We start from the raw sequence: 19,677 nt of genomic DNA on the forward strand, positions 1-19,677 counted from the left end.
TAGGGCTATATAAATAAAGATTGATTGATATCTGTCTATTTTCAAAATATTAAAAATATTTATCTGCTTTATTGTTGTTGTTTTTACAGCAACATGGATCCCTTTGGGTCTGAAATAAATGGCTAGAAATATAATTAAATTATTTATTATACTAATTTAAATACTATATTATAATGCATTATCATATTAGCATTTTTTTAATAATAATTTATATCAGTATTGCACAGCCTAAAATAATAAGAATATACTGTATTATAATACAGTATTATGAATAGAGCATTTTTATCACCATTTCTATTACAGTATTACACAGCCAATAAATAGTAGGAAAATACTTTAAAAGAAGTTCAGTACATTGAAAAATAATATTAGTACCTTGCCGGCAGGCACAAGACATTAAAACAACGTTGATAACTTGTTGAATAGGTTCTGACGTTGAGCAACTCAACATAACGTTGAAACAACATGCTTTCTGACGTTTTTTCAATGTCAAGTTGTGACGTTAATTTGACCTTTGAAATCTGGTCATTTCCCAACCAACAACGCGGATCCAACGTTGGACATCAACGTTGTCTCAGTTTACAAATACAACTATTTTGCAGCGTTGTTTCAAAGTGAGTTTTAAAGGACATGCATGCATAATCAACGTTGTATCAATGTCTTGTGCCTGCTGGGTCATACTTAAATTGTCACCTACAAAGGACCATTAAACAAAAGATAAATGAAAACATGGAGCTGCAGTTTTGCTCAGTCATGTATTTTGTTGCCAACTTTATTGAAGAGGCCACATTTTTTTCATGCACAGTATTTCATTGTCAGCGGTGCAGTGGACAACACAGACGGAACACAAAGGAATATATATTGCATATGCATGAACAAAAATAAAGATAACATATCCACTGAGAAATAAGAATAATAACATCAGAAAATTCCACATGCAGCACTCAGGAGAGGACCATCATCAGGAACTCTATGTAAAAAAAAAAACAGTATGTAGAAATCCTTTGATAATAAACAATTGGACAAAAATTGTCTTAATTTAGATATACTGTGATAATATGCAGAAATACTGTTTATTCAAAAATATTTAGCTTCATAAATAATTTGAGAGATTAAGTTAAAGGCCTACTGAAACCCACTACTACCGACCACGCAGTCTGATAGTTTATATATCAATGATGAAATCTTAACATTGCAACAAATGCCAATACGGCTGGGTTAGCTTACTAAAGTGCAATTTTAAATTTTGCGCGAAATATCCTGCTGAAAACGTCTCGGTATGATGACGCCTGCGCGTGACGTCACGGATTGTAGAGGACATTTTGGGACAGCATGGTGGCCAGCTATTAAGTCGTCTGTTTTCATCGCAAAATTCCACAGTATTCTGGACATCTGTGTTGGTGAATATTTTGCAATTTGTTCAATGAACAATGGAGACAGCAAAGAAGAAAGATGTAGGTGGGAAGCGGTGTATTGCGGCAGGTGTTGTGCCGGATAATGCACCCCCGCCGTAGAATGCACCCCCTGACTGTTGTGCCAGATAACACAGCCGGTGTTTCATTGTTTACATTCCCGAAAGATGACAGTCAAGCTTTACCATTGGCCTGTGGAGAACTGGGACAACAGAGACTCTTACCAGGAGGACTTTGAGTTGGATGCGCAGACGCGGTACCGTGAGTACGTATGCAGCTGCGGCTTCCAAACATTTGATCGCTTGCCCGTACGTGCGTGCCGCTATGTGCATGTCACGTACGTAACTTTGAGGACTTTGGGGAAATATACGTGCTGTATGAACTTTGGGGAGGTGAACGGTACTTTGGGCTGTGGGATTGAGTGTGTTGTGCAGGTGTTTGAGTTGTATTGGCGGGTTATATGGATGGGAGGGGGGAGGTGTTTGTTATGCGGGATTCATTTGTGGCATATTAAATATAAGCCTGGTTGTGTTGTGGCTAATAGAGTATATATATGTCTTGTGTTTATTTACTGTTTTAGTCATTCCCAGCTGAATATCAGGTCTCACCCGCCTCTCACAGCATCTTCCCTATCTGAATTGCTCCCACTGCCCTCTAGTCCTTCACTCTCACTTTCCTCATCCACAAATCTTTCATCCTCGCTCAAATTAATGGGGAAATCGTCGCTTTCTCGGTCCGAATCGCTCTCGCTGCTGGTGGCCATGATTGTAAACAATGTGCGGATGTGAGGAGCTCCACAACCTGTGACGTCACGCTACTCGTCCGCTACTTCCGGTACAGGCAAGGCTTTTTTTATCAGCGACCAAAAGTTGCGAATTTTATTGTAGATGTTCTCTACTAAATCCTTTCAGCAAAAATATGGCAGTATCGCGAAATGATCAAGTATGACACATAGAATGGACCTGCTATTCCCGTTTAAATAAGAAAATCGCATTTCAGTAGGCCTTTAAAGTTCAATGGCTGGTGCATGCATGACGAGAGTATGTTTTATTTGAATTATAAAGAGCCATTCAATGCATTGAAATGGTTATCTGATACTGACCCTGTGCTCCAATCCGTCCATCGCTGTCGTCATCAGCTGCTGAGATGAAGCTCTTGGTTTCGGCCTCAGTCAGCGTCCGTGCTCCTGGGGAAAACCTCTGCAGGAAAAACCTGTGCATGATGCACGCACGCACACACACACACACACACACACACACACACACACACACACACACACACACACACACACACACACACACATACACACATACACACACACAGATCCTTGAGTTACATTTGAATAGGAACTCATGAAGAGACAAAACAGGGGAACAAGTGAATTATGTAAGACACATTCCATAATAACACTGATAGATGGATTACACTGGGGTGGCTTTAATACAGCTGTGTGAGTGTGTATGAGCTCGGTCTTAATCTCTTTGTCATGCACGCTGCGGAACATTCTGAAAGAGAATTGTAAGCACTGCTGGAACAAGATTTTATGTTTGGCCCTGTTTTGGTGTTTTATACTACTTGGGTTTGATAAGTTGTTAATCAAATTGAAGCAAATGTCACAAGTGGTTGAAAATATATGATTATGTGCTTGTTTAGTGGTCTTTAACAACCGCCTAGAGCAGAACTGGGAAAGACATGGCCCTCGGCTCGCATACGGCCCGTTAGGATTTTCAATACGAGCCGCTGGACGTTTTCAAACAATTTTTTTAGACCTTCAACATTAAAACTGTATCCGCCATGATAATGTGCGGTGATTACCGTAAATCTTGAACTATAGAAAGTGAGTGATATAATAGTTATTATGGTAATCTCTGTCACAGCAGTTCAGACGAAGCACCAAGCAGAGTGGGCGGGGTTTGTTTCCACAGCGGCCAGCCTGAAATGCGGGTGTCATGGACGAACACGGAAGCAGATTTTTACAACAAAGTCCTGCAGAAAACTGATATCAAATCAGGTTGTAGGTGGGGTTTTTTTAGCCTTTACGTTCATATTTCGCCATGTTTTTTGCATTGTTGTTGCATTTCGCTTGATTGTAAAAGATGTCGTTTGAGCATCTGGTGACGTGAAAGAAGTTCATATGATGTTAATATTCAGTGTTTTATCATTCGTAGTTAATATTGTAGATCCCACATTCTTTACTTTCATGTACATACTGGTTGTCTCATCCAGTAAAAAAAAAGTCCTAAAATTGTTAGCATTCAATCAGACATTATTTTTAGTTTTTGTATTAGTGTTCCTGAAAATAAGGGACCCAAGCACACATATTATACAGCAAAGTTTTACACACACATCCATCCATTTTCTACCGCTTGTCCCTCTTGGGGTCGCGGGGGGCTGGAGCCTATTCGAGCTGCATTTGGGCGGAAGGCATTGTACACCTATATACTGTATATATATATATATATATATATATATATATATATATATATATATATATATTATTATTATTTTTTGTATTTATTTTTATTTTTTTACGCACATACACACCGGCCGCCAGACAATTTTTTTTTCTGTCAATATGGCCCCCGAGTCAAAATAATTGCCCAGGCCTAGTCTAGAGTGTTCATGCCAGGGGCCGGCCGTGATTGTACATCAGCCTATGAACACACTTGAGCTCGGACTCCTCGATGTAGCCGCTGTTGTCCTCATCGAGCATCTGGAAGACATTCTGGACCTCCTGTGGCGTCTTAGAGGAGAGGCCGCACAGCCCGAAGAACTTCTTGTGGCAAAATGAGTCTGGAGCTGCAATCACACATACAGTATAACATCAGGGCTGTCAAAAATAACAAGTAGAGATGTCCGATAATGGCTTTTTTGCCGATATCCGATATTCCGATATTGTCCAACTCTTAATTACCGATTCCGATATCAACCGATACCGATATATACAGTCGTGGAATTAACACATTATTATGCCTGATTTTGTTGTGATGCCCCGCTGGATGCATTAAACAATGTAACAAGGTTTTCCAAAATTAATCAACTCAAGGTATGGAAAAAAATGCCAACATGGCACTGCCATATTTATTATTGAAGTCACAAAGTGCATTATTTTTTTTTAACATGCCTCAAAACAGCAGCTTGGAATTTGGGACATGCTCTCCCTGAGAGAGCATGAGGAGGTTGAGGTCGGCGGGGTTGAGGAGCGGGGGGGGGGGGGGGGGGGGTATATTGTAGCGTCCCGGAAGAGTTAGTGCTGCAAGGGGTTCAGGGCATTTGTTCTGTTGTGTTTATGTTGTGTTACGGTGCGGATGTTCTCCCGAAATGTGTTTTGTCATTTTTGTTTGGTGTGGGTTCACAGTGTGGCGCACATTTGTAACAGTGTTAAAGTTGTTTATACGGCCACCCTCAGTGTGACCTGTATGGCCGTTGACCAAGTATGAGTTGCATTTACATGTGTGTGTGTGAAAAGCCGTAGATATTATGTGATTGGGCCGGCACGCAAAGGCAGTGCCTTTAAGGTTAATTGGCGCTCTGTACTTCTCCCTACGTCCGTGTACCACTCCGCACAGCGGTGATTTAAAAAGTCATAAATTTTACTTTTTAAAACCGATAACGATAATTTCCGATATTACATTTTAAAGCATTTATCGGCCGATAATATCGGCAGTCCGACATTATCGGACATCTCCAATAACAAGTTAACTCATGTGTTTTATCACAAAAAAATATGGCATTAAAATTAGCTAAATATTGTACTATGTTTCAAACAAATAAATGACATGCATTCAAGTAAAACATTTTAAAATGTTCCTGGATGACATTCTGACAATAAAATTGCAATAATGTCCCAATATTGGTGTCCTTTTTTAAGTTAATTTTATTGCTGTCAAATTATAAATATCTAAAATCTGTTTAATCAGACTTTTAAATTAATATATGAATAAATTAACATTGAAATAATTGCTTGCATACTTTAAATGAAATTTAAAAAGTACCTCAATATTTTGACACAAATACAATTTTACTGTGAGAATGGCATATATTTTCTTGTAAATGTATTAACTTATTTAACCAAAACTTGGTAACAGTTTTATCTAAAGTCCCACTGGGGTGTATTTTGAAGGATATGAAATGAAGAAAATATTTTGGATGGTTACTCTGTGTTAATACATGATTAATGCGATTTTATATTGTGATTATTTACATTCGGTAACTCATTAATTTTGACAGGTTTGAAAATAACCTGTAATTAATTGTGATTAATCCAAATTCAAATGTGTGAATCATTTGATTAAAAAAGAAATAGTTTGACAGCACTATATATATATATATATATATATATATATATATGTGTGTGTGTGTGTGTGTGTGTGTGTGTGTGTGTGTGTGTGTGTGTGTGTGTGTGTGTTACCTTGACAATCCTTTACAGCATTTTCAATGTCCTCAGATGAGAGGATGGAGGTGAGGGACATGCTGCTCCTGTGGAAAATGTTTGTCCTATTTATCATGATATCGTCTCACAGGATAACTGATGTAACTCCTGGGGACTTTTTACTGCATAATTGCTTAATTGGGTTGTCAGCATCATACAGTAGCAGACGAACAAGCGAATGAGTAAATAGGGGATCTTTGACTAAAGTACTTCTGTTTAAATTAATGATGTTATTGTTTATTTCATCCTTAGTTCACTATAGTTCAACTCCAACCCCACTGAATCTATTAACCCTCTGGGGTATACATATTTTAAAAGCAGTAGAGTAGGATTTTTTAGAGTGTATAAAACATTTTTGGATATTTTATTTCTTTTTTGTGCTCAAATCAATGAATTGACTTCAGTTCTACATAAACATAGCTAACATGTTATGTACCCAGGTCCTTTATTATTTACTATATGGATTATAACTCATTTTATGCAAATTTTTCAAAATACATAACTGACCTAATTGAATCAAATGGGCATTCAGGGTTAAAAACACACTTCAAACCTGACATGTTTGCTCCTCTTATTAAGGGCTGAAGTAAAAACTAGAAAAAAAACATGATTCCAATTTTTTTTTATGTAGACTCTTAACTCCTTAAGACTTGTTCGTCCTGGTCCTTTCCTTAACTGGGCCATATTTCCCTGTGCATCGTTGAGCTAAGAAAGAATTAGATACAAAAAATTAATATTGAACGTGCAAAAAACCCTTTTAGGAAAAACCTCATTCTATTTGGAGTAACACAAACAAAGTTATGACTAAAAATAGAGAAAAACATTTACCTGAAAGGACGAAAACGTCCCCAATGCACTCTTAGGCATGGATATTCAACTAAATTGTTTTGGGAGACACATTTCCAGGAAACTAAAGACCAGGGGGCCAGACTTCTCCCTTCACTATTAGTTATAATTTGAGTATTCCGGAGAACACCGATTTTGGTCTACTTATTTGGACAGAGTTACAGGAGCGCTCTGCTGTTTTTAAGAATCTTGTGCAAAAAAGCTAGTCGAAGATCATCTCCATGACAGCACTCTGGTATTTTCAAGATTCTCCTGCAAAAATGTGAGCCACAAGTTTTTCCAACAAAACTCGTGGGCCACTCGTGATGAAAAAGAGAGTACTTAAGATGGAACCTTGAGGAACGCCACAAATGACTACGGACTGCAACTGAAGCAAACAACCTACAGCAACACCTTAGATACACAAATCACATTATTTGTACCTGCCCAAAAAGGAAAGGACTTAAAGGGGTGTCTTGAGGAATGCCTCACGAGTTTGCTAGCAAGGTTAAAAAAGGTTTTAACTCCTTAAAATATACCCCCAAACATCCGAGTCGAGGTACACTGCATTGCAGCAAGAAGCCACAGTGTTATCTTAATCAAACATGAACTTCTTCTGCACCATGCATGCATACATCATCACCAGTCATTACCAGGCAAACAGAGCAGAAGTGCTGATTATTATTTACCCTGGTTTGTGTCGAGCGGTGTCCGATTCCACTGCACCACGGAGAGAATTGCGTCTAATAACTGGCAACCAAAGGAGTAATATCTTCCAGTGTACGAGCACAGCCAGTATTTTGAGGGGCAAAAAGTGCATGCAGTATGAATCATGCATGTCCCTCACCTGCGCCGTGCAGATGCAGGACTCACCTTTATCAACCGGGCGTCCTCTTAAATCCGAAAGAGCGGCAGAAAAGTCTCAACGGTGGCCTCTGATGGCTGCCTGGCTCTTATATGCGCCAAAGGGAACGCTTAACTTTCCAATCTGGGATCAAATGTTGCCTCAAGTCTTGCCTCCTTCTCGTCTTCCTTACCTGATTGATGCACTTTAACTTTTTATACTCACTCCTCCTCCCTCCCTGCATCGGCTTACACACGTCACATTTATTCAAGTCCCTTATAGGACTTTCCTTCTTTAAGCTGCGGATGAAAACAAAGCTGCATGGATGGTGTGAGAAGTATTATCCACTCTAATACTGCAGCATTTGTCACTCACTATTTCACTTACATATCCACTGCATTTGTGTAGGAAAATATATGCATTTAAGCTGCAGGGATTATTATTATTATTATTACTATTATTATTTTTTACACACTTGGTTACCATGGCGTCAAGCTTGATGGCTTTCCTCTGCAAAGGCAGCATCATCTCAAGTGGTTTCAGTCAGCATTTATGTCAAATACAGCACAGGTACAGCGGGGTGCCGTGGGAATAAAGCTCCTTGTTCCTGCATGTTTTCACCTTCTGGGAAAATTCTCTCTGCCGTGTCAGCATGTTTTGGCTGTGTGTTCATTTAATTAAGCAAATGGTGTTATTGATATTTAGCACCAGGATGTATGTGTTCAAAAAGGCATACACCAGCTTTGTTTTGTGGAAACAGTGTCATCTAGTGGTGGAAATACTTAGTGCTTCCCTTCTCAATAGTCGTAGGGCTGCAACGATTAGTCGACATAATCGACAATGTCGATGAAAAATGATTTAATAAAGATTTGTTATTGTTGACAAGTCGCTAAATAACATTGTATTGATAAACAGCGAGCAATGTTCATGTTTACACTTTTATTCCTGCAGGTAAATCATTGCAGCTAAATAACCCAAACATACTGACTAAAAATAATTTTTGCCCTGAATGTCGTCTTGCATTTGTTGATTTATTTTTTTTACCATTTTCTGGGATGAATTAAACCATTAGTTTCACATTAATTTGTTCAATTTGTTACAATTGTATATATTATATTAGGGTTTAAGAATGAAATCAAATCAAATCGCAGACCGTACGTCAAACTCAAATGTGTAAGCAAATAAGCAATAATTTAATTTAAATAATCGTACCCCATCGAAACTACAATCACAATATTCAACAAATAGAATACACTGCAAAAACTGCAGCTAAAAAAATGTCATTATTGAATAATCAACAAGATTTTTTATTTTATTTTTTTCTACATGTTGACTAATTTGCTTATTATCTGTATTAAACCCCTGGCTATAATATTTATAATATGCCAAAAAAATTTTTTAAACTTTTTAAATTGTTTTGAAAAACAATTTTTTTTCTCTGGCAGATTATTTGATTATTTTAAGTAATAAGGCCTTAGAATTTAGGACATTGATCAGTCAAACACAGCAGGCAAAATCACTTGTTTTAATTGGAGCTTTGACCGTGTAGGTCAGTATTTGACACTATTGATCGTTTAACCTCTCGAGACAATGTATTGTTGTCTTCTATTATTTCTGATGCAAAAACACTACAAAAATAATTACTGATGACATACTGTATTAGGGTTGTCTTCCCAAAATGCCTGCCATAGCATGTTTTATGAGTAGTGCGTGAGTGTGTTTTTGAAGGTAGAAACTGGGCGTTATTAGGGTTTCATTCATAGTTTTAAGTTTTGGTTACATTCATTTTCAAAATACAGTAAATCCTCATTTATTACAGTTAATTGGTTCCGGGTCTGACCCTAGTGAATTCGTTTCCACAATGTAGGAAATAATTATTACAAGTTAAATACTTTCATGGCTCTAGCTTAAAAAAACATATTAACTACCCTCTGGATACGATTTTAAAACTATGTAATAACACCCATGTAGTCACCTTTAAACTGGTTTGATCCACTATAGTGATGCTAGTGTACATTCCTACATAATCACCTGATATATGCAGTATAACCAATCAAGAAATTAATCAAACTTTATTTATAAAGCGCTTTTCATACATAAAAGAAATGCAACGCAAAGTGCTTTACGAACTTAAAAACAATACCCCGATGGCCCAGATCCCTCATTAATACATACGCACGCACGCACACACGCACACAAGTACAAAACACAAACACACACACACACACATGCAACTATATGAACAAATGAATGCATGGCTGAGTACAGAGGAGACAGGTGAGTAAACACTATCACAGGAGTCATCTGCACCAGGACGCTGACACAAAGCGCCCCCACAGCGCGGCCCATAATCCGTGATGCAGATGGCTCCCTCTGAGGAACGTTGCAAAGTAATAATAATAAAACCTGTAAAATAGTAAGAACCAAGAGTAGAGACAAAGAATAATATACAAGTAAGACCCATGAAGATAAAAAAATAATAATAAAATAATAACAAATAAAAAAATAAGAAAGATACAAATAAAATTAATGTGCAGTAAATATATAATAAATAAATAGAACTAAATAAAATCTTGCATAACTAATAATATAAAAAGTAAAGTAGGAATGACCTCAATAAAATTAACTAATATTAGGTAAAATCCAAATCAAAAAGGTGGGTCTTAATCCTGCTCTTAATAACATCAACGTTGTCATATTCAGTATATTATTACAAGATATACACATACATACATACAGTATATATGGATGTATGTGTATATATCCATCCATTTTCTACCACTTGCCCCCCCTCTCTCTCTATATATATATATATATATATATATATATATATATATATGCTGTATACATCCATTCATTTTCTACCGCTTGTCCCCCCCCTCTCTCTGTATATATATATATATATATATATATATATATATATATATATATCACAACCATGAATACTCACAACAATATTGATCGGTTTGGTCTCATCTAATGGCCAATACTACTGTAGTACAGTATTTATATATATATATATTTTTTTTAGTTCATTTAAACATATTTTATGCTTGAAATACTTAATTTTGGTCACGATTGTTTTTGCTGGAAATACTTCATTTTGGCCATGAATATGTACAGAATGTGATTGTTAAAAACACAACAAAACTCTGCAACAGAGTGAAGCCGCTAACTTGGGACGACTGTAATGAAAACCAAACACTTATATTGTCCCCTGTAGTATACATGAGGATTTACTTACTATACTGGACTTGTTTCATGTAAAATGGTAAAGATGGTTGATGGCAGCAATGTATTTGCAGAAAAACATGTGTGTACCCAAGAAGAAAACACATTATATGCAACAATATGATTTAATAATAATATAAATAATACCCAAACCAAGACTAAGTTGAAGTTGTTCAATGTTTTCTTCATGGCCAATTGTAACCCACAAAGTACTTAATATCCATTCATCCATTTTCTACCGCTTGTCCCTTTTGGGGTGGCGGGGGGTGCTGGAGCCTATCTCAGCTGCATTCGGGCCGAAGGCGGTGTACACCCTGGACAAGTCGCCAACTCATCACAGGGACAATATATTCAATATATTCCCATTTAACATATCTGGACTTGAAAGTAGTCAAGAGCTTTTAAGATCATGTGGTTCCCTCTAGTGGTCATGGCCCTACACAACCGAATAGTGTTTATGCCAGGAGACTTTTAAGGTCTCAGGACGTCAAAAAATTTAATTTGCAATGGAATTAATCCATCAAGGTTTCTTACATGGCAATATTTACTGTATATATATATTTTTTTTTTGTGCATCTGAAAATGTGCATTGCGCATGTTGTCATGTGACTATAATATCATATTTTGAGAGGTAAACAAAAAAAGAAACGGGATCAAACATGCTATTGTAAAACAACTTTTATTGTTTTCTCTTTCGTCCGTCCGTTTGCCATAAAAGTGCACCATCAGCAAAAAAAACTTACAGCACGATGAGGGCGAGGACCACAGAAGTGTGTTTGCGTGAGAGACAGAGAGAGAGAGAGAGTGAGAGAGAGAGAGGGGAGAGAATGAAAGTCACACAACCACCCCACATACAGTCAGCTACAGCCAAAACCATTGACAGGTAGAGCGGGCTTGAGTTGGTTTCAGAGGTCAAAGGTCACATGTGTATAAAACTTGCAGGAGGGTCAAGAGAGAAGAAAAGAGAAGAAAAGAAGATCTTGGCTCATGTTGTTCCTTTTGTACTTGTCAAGTTCCATGTTGGTCAGTGTTCTTCTCGTTTTAGTGCTTAACCAGAACAGAAAACTCTGCAAGAAGACAAGTTACATAAGTCAAACTAACACTTTGTACACCTAATTATGTCACATGTGCACCCCAGAACATGAATGGGCAAGAAATGTTACGATTTAGATAAACGAGCACATTCGATATACAGAATAGTGAAGTGAATTATACTTTTATAGCGCTTTTCTCTAGTGACTCAAAGCGCTTTTACATACTGAAACCCAATATCTAAGTTACATTTAAACCAGTGTGGGTGGCAGTGGGAGCAGGTGGGTAAAGGGTCTTGCCCAAGGACATAACGGCAGTGACTAGGATGATACGTAAGAGAGAAACAGTTTAATATTTTTTTTGTGTGTGCAAAATAACAAATCTAACGTAGTTAAAACAAAATAGTTAAAAAAAATAAATCCCTAAGCAGAATTTTATTTTGAAGCCCCCACCCCAGTTACAAAATATTTTCACACATTTTTATTGATTTGTATGCTTTTTCTAATCAAACTTGAATTAAATTCCATGCATCTTTAGTACTAACAAAAATACATGGGGAAAAAATTGCTCAATAATTAATTTTTTAAAGCAAAATAAAAAATTAAACATGGTTAAATACAATTTTTTTTAAAACATAAACCCCTTAGCAGATTTTATTTCGATCCTCCCCCCGGTTACAAAATATTTTCATACATTTTTATTGATGTGAAATGATATGTATACTTTTTAACATTTAATTTTATGCATGTTCAGAACAAAAAAATTGCTCAATATAATTTTTTTGTACAAATTAATACATGTAATCAAATTAAAACATACATTTTCAAATTGAAAAAAAAGGATAAATTCCTAAGCAGAATTTCATTGTGATGCGCCAAAAAATTTAAATATTTTCCACACTTTTTTTATTGCTGTGAAACGATTTTAATACTTTTTTAATCAAACGTGAACTCATAATTTAATGCATGTTTTGTTCTAAAACAAATACGTGGGAAATAAATTATTTAGTCACTAATTTTTTATAGTGCAAAATAACACATTTACCATAATTAAAACATACACAAAATTAAACATAAATCCTTAAGCAGAATTTTATATTTAGGCCTCCCATTACGAAATATTTTCATACTTTGATATTTTTGTGAAACCATTTGTATGCTTTTTCTAATCAATCTTGAATTTATTTCGATGCATGTTTTGTACTGAAACAAATTAATGGAAAATAAATTGCTCAGTATTTTTATTAGTGCAAACATAATACGTTTTACATTAAAAAAGTGTGAAAATATTCTGCAATGGGGGGGGGGGCATCAAATTAAAATTCTGCTAAGGGCCCCAATTTGGCTCACACCCAAATGCTGCACTCAAAACAGCCAAAATAGTGAGTGCACAATGATGGACCCTTACCAGCCTAAATAGTCACCATATTGGCTATGGAGCAGAAGGGGAGGGACTAAGTGAAGCGGTTGAAATTCACGATTAAAAAGGAAAGAAGAAGAAAAAGCTGAAAAATGTTGCTATTGTCAATTCTGAAAACGATCGTAATCAACGCTCAGGAACTAAGTATTGTGTACATCAGCCCTAATCAACTGGCCCTTGGGGCAAATCCGGCGTGGGAATGACATCATAGCGGCCCCCATGCGATTTACACAACACAGGCGTTCCTCAAGGCACCCCGTTAAGTCCTCTCCTTTTTGGTGGTTATTTTGGCACAGCGAAATATACAAAATAGAACTAATATTGAAGGGAGAAGTCGGGCCGCTCTCGGGAAAAGTGGCCCTTGTAGAATAGTTTACTTATTGACGATTAGCTCCTTCCACCTCAACTGAATTTATACAATCCTGTTATTCCCAATTGGAACTATTCAGTGGTTATCTAATCACATCCCAGGTGTGTGTCAATACCGATACTACTGTAGTGTCACATGATCTCACCATCAACTCCGATCTTGCCGTCGCCGTCAGTGTCACCGGCCTGGAGGAACGCCTTGGTCTCTTTGTCAGTCAAAGTTCTGGCGCTGGCAGAGAAGTTCTGCAGGAAGAGCCTGCAGGAGGAACACACGGAGGGAGTCAGGATCAAAGTCCCATTCAAAACTTCATTGACTTTCTTCTCATTTTTAGTCCTCGTTGATAGGTTTGTGTGCCACTTCCTGTCTGGCTTTTAGGTTTTTACGATGGGATGTATTCTTATCGGCATGTTTAGCATCATTTCAAACCTTGGAAGCGACTAACTTTTGCATTTATTCACATAAAACACTTCTTGTCATACAGAAGATCTGTGCTCAGGGTATTTTTCCGCAGGTCCTTAAAAGCAGCATAGTGCTCCTCTTTTTTTTACATCTCAAAGATCCTTTATATCAGTGGTCCCCAACCTTTTTGTAGCTGCGGACCGGTCAACGCTTCAAAATTTGTCCCACGGACCGGTGGGGGGAGGGGGGGAGGTTTTATTTTATTTTATTTTTTAATTTTCATAAAGAAATACAATCATGTGTGCTTACGGACTGTATTCCTGCAGACTGTATCGATCTATATTGATATATAATGTATATATTGTGTTTTTTATGTTGATTTAATTAAAAAAATATATATATATTAAATATATATATATATATTTTTTAATTTCTTGTGCGGCCCGGTACCAATCGGTGCGGCCCGGTGGTTGGGGACCACTGCCTTATATGACAGGAGCCTTCCTTTCATAGAGAGAATGTTTGACGTATGTTTTTTTGCATCTAGGACCTTAAAAGCAGCAGAGCCCTACTGTTAAATAGAGGATCTTTGTCTAAGGTTTTGCAGAAGATCTTTAAATACAGCATAGTGTTCCTGTTATATAGACAATCTTTGACTAGTGTTTTGCAGCAGCTTCTTAAAAGCATCATGGTGCTCCTGTCAAAAAGAAGATATTTGACTTACATTTTTGTAGTAGATCTTTGAAAGCTCCTGAGTGCTCCTGTTATATGGAGGATCTTTGACTTGTGATATTTGCATCTTAAAGACTCTTTATACCAAGGGTCCCCAAACTACGGCCTGCAGGAAGTCCCACGTTTTTTATATACATTTTTTAAATTATTATTTTCTTTTTAAATCTGTCCTTTCTAATCCATTTTCCACCGCTTGTTACTCTCGGTGTCTCCTAGCCGCTCAGGCAATTCATATTGACTAAAAATGCATTTTCCCATCGATAACGTGACATCATATATATATATATATATATATATATATATATATATATATATATATATATATATATATATATATATATATATATATACATGTGTATATATATATATATATATATATATATATATATATATATATATATATATATATATATATATATATATACACAGTCCGGTCCCTGGCCAAAGTTTTTTAACCCAATGTGGCCCCCGAGTCAAAAAGTTTGGGGGCCCCTGCTTTATACGATTGAAGTATTACTGACATACGATTGAAGTATAACTGACATTGAAGTATTACTGACATTTTGACGATCTTTGACTTGTGTTTTTTGCATCAGAATCCTGAACGCTACCAAGGTTTCCTGTCATATAGAGGATCTTTGACTAACTTTTTTGCAGAAGTTCCTTAAAAACAGCACAGTGCTATTAGCAAATAGAAGATCTTCGGCTTGTGTTTTTTGCATCAGATCCTTAAAAACAGCTTAGTGCTATTACAATCTTTGACGAGAGTTTTTACAGCAGGTTCTTAAACGCGGCAGCCAGCTCCTGTCATCTAGAGAATCTTTGACCTTTTTTTTTTTTTTTTGCGCAAATATCCTCTCTGTAAAAGTGGAGGATCTTTGACTTTTTGCAATAGGTCTTTAAAAGCAGCATAGTGCTCCTGTCACTTGTGTTTTTTTCTGTATCAGACCCCTAAAAGCAGTGGAGTACTTTCGTCAAATAGAGAATCTTGATTGGTGTTTTTTTGCATCAGACCCTTACAGGCAGCGTAGTGCTCACATCAAATAGAGGATCTTTGACTCACATGATTGCACTAGGTGGTTAAAAGCAGCACAGTGTCCCTATCAAATAGATAATCTTTGACTGGTGTTTTTTGTATCAGATCTTTAAAAGCAGCATAGTGATCTCGTCAAATAGAGGATCTTTGTTTTACATTATTGCAGTCGGTGGTTAAAAGCAGCATAGAGCTCCAGTAACCTGCACTGGCTGTCAGTCAATTACATGAAGTGGGAATTGAGTCCACGCCAGCTGCATGAATGCCAGCTATGTGAACCACTACACAAGCAATATCTGATTCATGTGTTAATAATTACTGTAGATGATATTTTAAATACATGAACGCTTCATTAAGCTATTAGGACCCTAACATTAAAGTGGTTTACTTATTAATGTAAGTACTCACTGGCATTAACACAAGCATGAGGTTAAAATCCAACTAAACTGGGCCGTGCTATGGTGTTCAACACTAAATCCTCTCAAATGTTCTGAGGAGCCGACATCATTCATGAACGGCAGACTAAACATGATCTTGCAGCTTCTCAGAACATGAAATCTAAGATGAGGGCGAGGAGGACGGGTTGCCTACTTGAGCTCCTCCTCCTCGATGTAGCCGCTCTTGTCCTGGTCAATGACAGCAAACGCCTTCTTGATGATATCGGCGGACTTGCCAGCCAGACCCACCTTGGCAAAGAACTCCTTGTGTTTGAAGGAGTCGGCAGCTGCCAGGAGACACGCAAGGATGTCGGACATTGGTGACATTTTACACACACAAGCATACACACAAACACACACACACACACACACACACACAATGCTTGGCAGGCGTCTGGTCATCACCTGCTAAAGTATTTTAACACTTTTTTTTTACATGACTACTATTTCAACTGTATATGATCTGATATTCAAGTTACATGTGGTCTTTTTCATGCAGGCATGCTGTAACGGTGTGTGTCTTAACTATTATATAGTAATATTATATATATAACTATCTGAACCATTGCACACTAAATTGACACAACATTGGGTAGCCAGCACAATCCAATACAAGAGCTACATCAGCATTTGAAGTATAATGTGAGATATTAGTAAAAATGACCAAAAGTTATTTAAAAAACAATAATAATCAATATTCGAACTAAAACAAGTGACATTTGAGATGTTGTTTATATTTTTTGTTTTGATATCTATTAATATGTTCTTTAAATTATTGTATCTTTTTTATAATTTTTTTTTTTTTAACAGCGTGTCCCTAAAGTCTGGAGACAATGGAATATGCATTTTACTCAGTTGGAATATTAACAAATAAGATCTTAAATATGATTTTATCAGGCAAAGATCAATGCGCTTTGCACTAAATACAGTTTTGGCTTTGTGTTCAGAAAATATATCATTTTTTTTACATGTCGGTTTAAAAAAACTACAAGGCTATTTTTTTTTTTTTTTTTTACAAAGTATATAGAAAAAAATGATCATTAGATTTGAAATCAAATTCATCTAATATGGTTTAATACAATATTGTTTAAATCCTGCATTACTTATAGATTATACAATAATACATTTGATTAATAAAGTGCTTTTTAAGACACTTAAAACACAGTTTTTTGCTAATGTATTATTTGTATTTATTCATTGTAATTAATGTATCTATTTATACATGTGATTATTATTTGGTGGTTCGGGCATCTGGTCAGGATGCCACCCGAACGCCTCCCTAGGGAGGCGTTTAGGACACGTCCGACCGGTAGGAGACCACGGGGAAGACCCAGGACACGTTGGGAAGACTATGTCTCCCGGCTGGCCTGGGAATGCCCCGGGATTCCCCGGGAAGAGCTGGAAGAAGTGGCTGGGGAGAGGGAAGTCTGGGCTTCCCTGCTTAGGCTGTTGCCACCACAACCCGAATAAGCGGAAGAAGATGGATGGATGGATTATTATTTTTGTATTATTGACATAAACATATTTAACTATGACGCAATGCTATTTATTTAAATAATTTCTTTATTATTTATTATGTTATATTTTCATCATCTTTTACTTATTGATTATACAATAAAACATTTTATTAATAAAGTGCATTTTAAGACACAACACAGTTTCTTACTACTGTATTATTTGTATTTATCGATTGGAATTAATGTATCTATTTATTCATGAGATTATTATTTTTTGTACTATTGACTTAGACATTTTTAATTATGACGCAATAATATTTATTTAAATAATTTCTTTATTATTTATTTTGATGTATTTTCATCATTTTTTAAAATTTTTATTACACAAGCCATCTGCAATTTTCTCCTAATTCTCTTTTTCTTTTTTCTGTCTCATGATTGGAAAATATTCACATTTAAACACAGGATGTGAACAAACGATCAATAATTTTTTGATGTAGTAAACATTTGATTTAGTTCATTGCAGTAGTTCACTTGTGGTACACAAGCTCCATCTCGTGGTACGCCAAATAATCACTTAATTAAATATTCAAACACGGTGTTACTGTTCAAACTGTGTCTAATGTTAGAGTGGCCAAACTATTAAATATACTTGTTAAATAAAACCTCTGCCTTGTTATATTTATTCAATATTTAGGCCTACGATGCTACTGTATTTCAATGTTGGTCATTATGGTGGTACTTGTCGAGTCAAGTGTATTCTGAGGTGCTACTTAGTGAAAAAGGTTGGAAAACCACTGATTTAGTTTAATGAAACATGTTTGAAACAAATAAACCATAATGTACCATTCATATATGCGATTATGATACTATAGTACTTAGCTCATTTCATGTACATAAAATTGCAGAAACCATACCGAATGACAAAAAACGTCATTTGTCTAAGTCTTCATTTGCTTGTGCAGCTGTACCTAATGCTGTGGCCTTCCATGGAGTGCAATGAACAAGACAATACTTATAATTTGAATTGAGTACATGCATTCAAACATTATTATTATTATTATTTTTACCTTTGCAAGCCGCAAGGGCTGCAGTGATATCAGAGTCGCTCAGGATTCCGGCGAATGCCATCTTTAACTGAGGGAGCAAAGCAGAGACAAGAGATCAACTACACAACTACGCAAATGACACAACCACATGTCAGCAATGCATGCAACAGCCTTCTCTCAGAAAAGGTAGTCCAAGTTCTTGCAGGCAAAAAAAAAAAAAAAAAAAAAAAAAAAATCCTGCTGGTTTCTGTGGAGTCCTTTTGAATGGTTACATCCCATCAAGTGTTAAAGCTCCGGAGTGAAACTCACCTTGAGGTTACGATGAATCTGCTCACTGCAGTGCGGCCCGTCGCCGTCCACGCGCCTACTTATATACCTGCGGAAACATAAGCATATGCCGTGTAATGGACACTGTAGCGCGACCCAGTCAAAGCAGACGCTTAAAAAATGTGTCCAGTAGACAGAGCGTGTTCTATTTATATGTACATAAATGAAGATGCTTAAATGGTAGGCCCATGTGCAGAGTAAAGGCCCATGTCAAAGGTGCTTGATATTGCACGGGGGCTAATAATACGCGCTGCTGATTTGGGTGAAACGCACGCCGTCGCATGCTGCGTCCTTTTTTTTTTTTTGTTGCAGGGAAGCGGCAAGAGAAGATACGAAGGTAAGACTTCACTGGGTGTAAGGCCGCCCTGTCAGCCTATTAGACAGCTTGGTGGGTTTGTTTGGTAACGTGGCAACCTGACACAACCACATAGCTCATTTGATGTAGCATCTTTACGCTGCTGCTTTTAGGAACCTGCTGCAAAAACGCTAGTCAAAGATTGTCGACATAACAGGAGCACTATGCCGCTTTTAAGCATCTGATGTAAAAACATACAGGTCAAAGATCCTCTATATTACAGGAGCACCCAGTTGCTCTTAGTAACCTGCAGCAAAATCGCGCGTCAAAGATCCTCTATTTAACAGTAGTGCTCTGGTGCTTTTAAGGTTCCGCTGCAAAAC

The 19,677-nt window shown here is 36.8% G+C and overlaps 2 protein-coding genes across 3 annotated transcripts; both read right to left on the bottom strand.

Moving 5' to 3' along the window:
- Positions 1 to 765: 765 nt before the first annotated feature.
- Positions 766 to 7,741, bottom strand: pvalb9 (parvalbumin 9). 2 transcript variants are annotated; one of them, XM_061966182.2, is made up of 6 exons: positions 7,543 to 7,741; positions 7,359 to 7,441; positions 5,824 to 5,891; positions 4,079 to 4,211; positions 2,515 to 2,624; positions 766 to 970 (listed from the first exon to the last, which is right to left on the bottom strand). In XM_061966182.2, the coding sequence occupies exons 3-6, from the start codon at positions 5,882 to 5,884 to the stop codon at positions 945 to 947; spliced, it is 330 nt and encodes a 109-aa protein (XP_061822166.1). In that variant the 5' UTR covers positions 5,885 to 5,891; positions 7,359 to 7,441; positions 7,543 to 7,741; the 3' UTR covers positions 766 to 944. The 2 variants fall into 2 exon arrangements, with proteins under 2 accessions (XP_061822166.1, XP_061822165.1); XM_061966181.2 differs by lacking the exon at positions 7,359 to 7,441.
- A 3,698-nt stretch (positions 7,742 to 11,439) lies between these two features.
- On the bottom strand, positions 11,440 to 19,085 carry LOC133610110 (parvalbumin beta-like). The gene is made up of 5 exons (XM_061966180.1): positions 18,982 to 19,085; positions 18,694 to 18,760; positions 16,321 to 16,453; positions 13,711 to 13,820; positions 11,440 to 11,811 (listed from the first exon to the last, which is right to left on the bottom strand). Exons 2-5 carry the CDS (start codon positions 18,752 to 18,754, stop codon positions 11,786 to 11,788), a joined length of 330 nt encoding a protein of 109 aa, XP_061822164.1. The 5' UTR covers positions 18,755 to 18,760; positions 18,982 to 19,085; the 3' UTR covers positions 11,440 to 11,785.
- Positions 19,086 to 19,677: the final 592 nt, after the last annotated feature.

Source organism: Nerophis lumbriciformis, linkage group LG11, assembly GCF_033978685.3.
Source record: "Nerophis lumbriciformis linkage group LG11, RoL_Nlum_v2.1, whole genome shotgun sequence".
Lineage (NCBI taxonomy): Eukaryota > Metazoa > Chordata > Actinopteri > Syngnathiformes > Syngnathidae > Nerophis > Nerophis lumbriciformis.

What these genes read in the sequence shown, in the direction of transcription:
- pvalb9 (XM_061966181.2), bottom strand. Translation starts at nt 5,884, where the DNA reads ATGTCCCTCACCTCCATCCTCTCATCTGAGGACATTGAAAATGCTGTA. An exon ending in TGCTGTAAAGGATTGTCAAG is followed by an intron (nt 4,212 to 5,823) that starts GTAACACACACA and finishes GTGTGATTGCAG; the next exon opens with CTCCAGACTCATTTTGCCAC. An exon ending in TGGACGGATTGGAGCACAGG is followed by an intron (nt 971 to 2,514) that starts GTCAGTATCAGA and finishes TTTTTTACATAG; the next exon opens with AGTTCCTGATGATGGTCCTC.
- LOC133610110 (XM_061966180.1), bottom strand. Translation starts at nt 18,754, where the DNA reads ATGGCATTCGCCGGAATCCTGAGCGACTCTGATATCACTGCAGCCCTT. An exon ending in AGCCCTTGCGGCTTGCAAAG is followed by an intron (nt 16,454 to 18,693) that starts GTAAAAATAATA and finishes GTCTCCTGGCAG; the next exon opens with CTGCCGACTCCTTCAAACAC. An exon ending in CGGCAAGATCGGAGTTGATG is followed by an intron (nt 11,812 to 13,710) that starts GTGAGATCATGT and finishes GTCTTCTTGCAG; the next exon opens with AGTTTTCTGTTCTGGTTAAG.